The following is a 1,473-nucleotide window of genomic DNA, read 5'->3' as shown; positions in this document are numbered from 1 at the left end:
GGGTCGGGCTGGCCTATGTGCTCTTTATATATGTGGCGAATATCTTCCTGACCCTCATCTTGTGCCTCTTGGGCGACAAGACGACCTTCTTCTACGTTGCGTTGTGCATTATGCCGGTACCGCTCATCCAACAACTATATAGTGCCATGTTTTACATCAAACATCTACCTCGACGTATTCAAATGGCGTTCTTTTACCACAAAACAAGTGATATATATGACCAGCACGTGCGCGAAAAGCCTTGTGTTCGCATCTTGGATAGGATAGCAAGCCAGTGGCACCGGATTGTCACATTCTTGGCCACCGCCCTCGCTTTCGGTCTCGTACTGTATGCGTTTCTTTCGGATCAGTGGGTGGAAGTAGAGGGATCGCTGGTGTACGACTACGTTTTTATTGGCTTGTATAAAGTCACGATGGGATTGGCGGGATACCATGTCACCGTACCCACGGACGCTTACAAATACAATGCGCAGGGGGTGGAAGCCAACAAGTACTATAGTAGCGCCGACGTCTCGGGCCTGTTTGGGCTCAACCTACTGTACGACTTCCCGTCATCCACTTTAGGGCTCCTCGCGTGGTTGCAGTTTCTGGTCCTCGCTTCTGTGGGCATCGTACTGCTCACCATGACGTACATGTGGCTATTCCACCAGTCCGTTGAGACGCGCACCGACCTTGTGGCGGGATTGTACCTGGCTGCCTCGTTTGTACTGACGCTGGTTATCGTTTTGGTGTATCCCCTGTCTATTAGCCAATTGTACGTCCCTTCAGAACGTGAAATGACCGTGCACATGTGTGGTGCGAATGCAGGCCCCTACAACCCGGGAAACTGTTCGTTGGGAATCGGGTACTGGGTTGTGGTGGGCTCTCTGGTCCCGTTGCTCGTGGGTTGTGTCGCGAGCAATAAAATGACGTTATCGCCGTACTGGTTGCAGAAGAAGGCAGCGGTGAGAGAGGCTAAGAAGGAAGAGATGAATAAGGGAAAAGTATAAATGTTACAGCGTGAATGAAGAGGAAAATAGAAAAAAGGTGGGGTTTCGGTATCTTAAAACGATTATGTAGTTCCGTGTTTAATTTTTCCTAGACAAGTACATTGCGCCGTTAAATGTTTATGATCACAAACATTGTACGACATACCTAAAAGCTATAACTGTAGAATGCGACCCTGCAATCAATACTTGACACTTGGAATCGAGACCCGCCGTAACCATCCACCCGTGATTGATGAAGTTTGTTCTTGCAAACATGATACCCAAACTTGTATGATAATCAAAATAAGACTATAAACAATACTTAGAGAAAAATACAGGTACAAATATACAAACTCACAAACCTGGTGTAAACACATATATATATATATATAAATATGTAATATATATAGATAGATATAATATAAACATATATACATATATATACATATATATATATATATATAATATATTGATATATAGATATAATATTGATATAATATAGGTA

The 1,473-nt window shown here is 43.9% G+C and overlaps 1 protein-coding gene across 1 annotated transcript; it reads left to right on the top strand.

Annotated features, from left to right (window-relative positions):
• Positions 1-182: 182 nt before the first annotated feature.
• On the top strand, positions 183-989 carry SARC_16040 (hypothetical protein; the record flags this gene model as incomplete). Its single annotated transcript, XM_014289846.1, has 1 exon — positions 183-989. The coding sequence occupies one exon, from the start codon at positions 183-185 to the stop codon at positions 987-989; it is 807 nt and encodes a 268-aa protein (XP_014145321.1).
• Between the last annotated feature and the right edge of the window lie 484 nt (positions 990-1,473).

This window comes from Sphaeroforma arctica (genome assembly GCF_001186125.1).
Source record: "Sphaeroforma arctica JP610 unplaced genomic scaffold supercont1.7250, whole genome shotgun sequence".
Lineage (NCBI taxonomy): Eukaryota > Ichthyosporea > Ichthyophonida > Sphaeroforma > Sphaeroforma arctica.
This window is presented reverse-complemented; position numbering and strand designations above follow the sequence as displayed.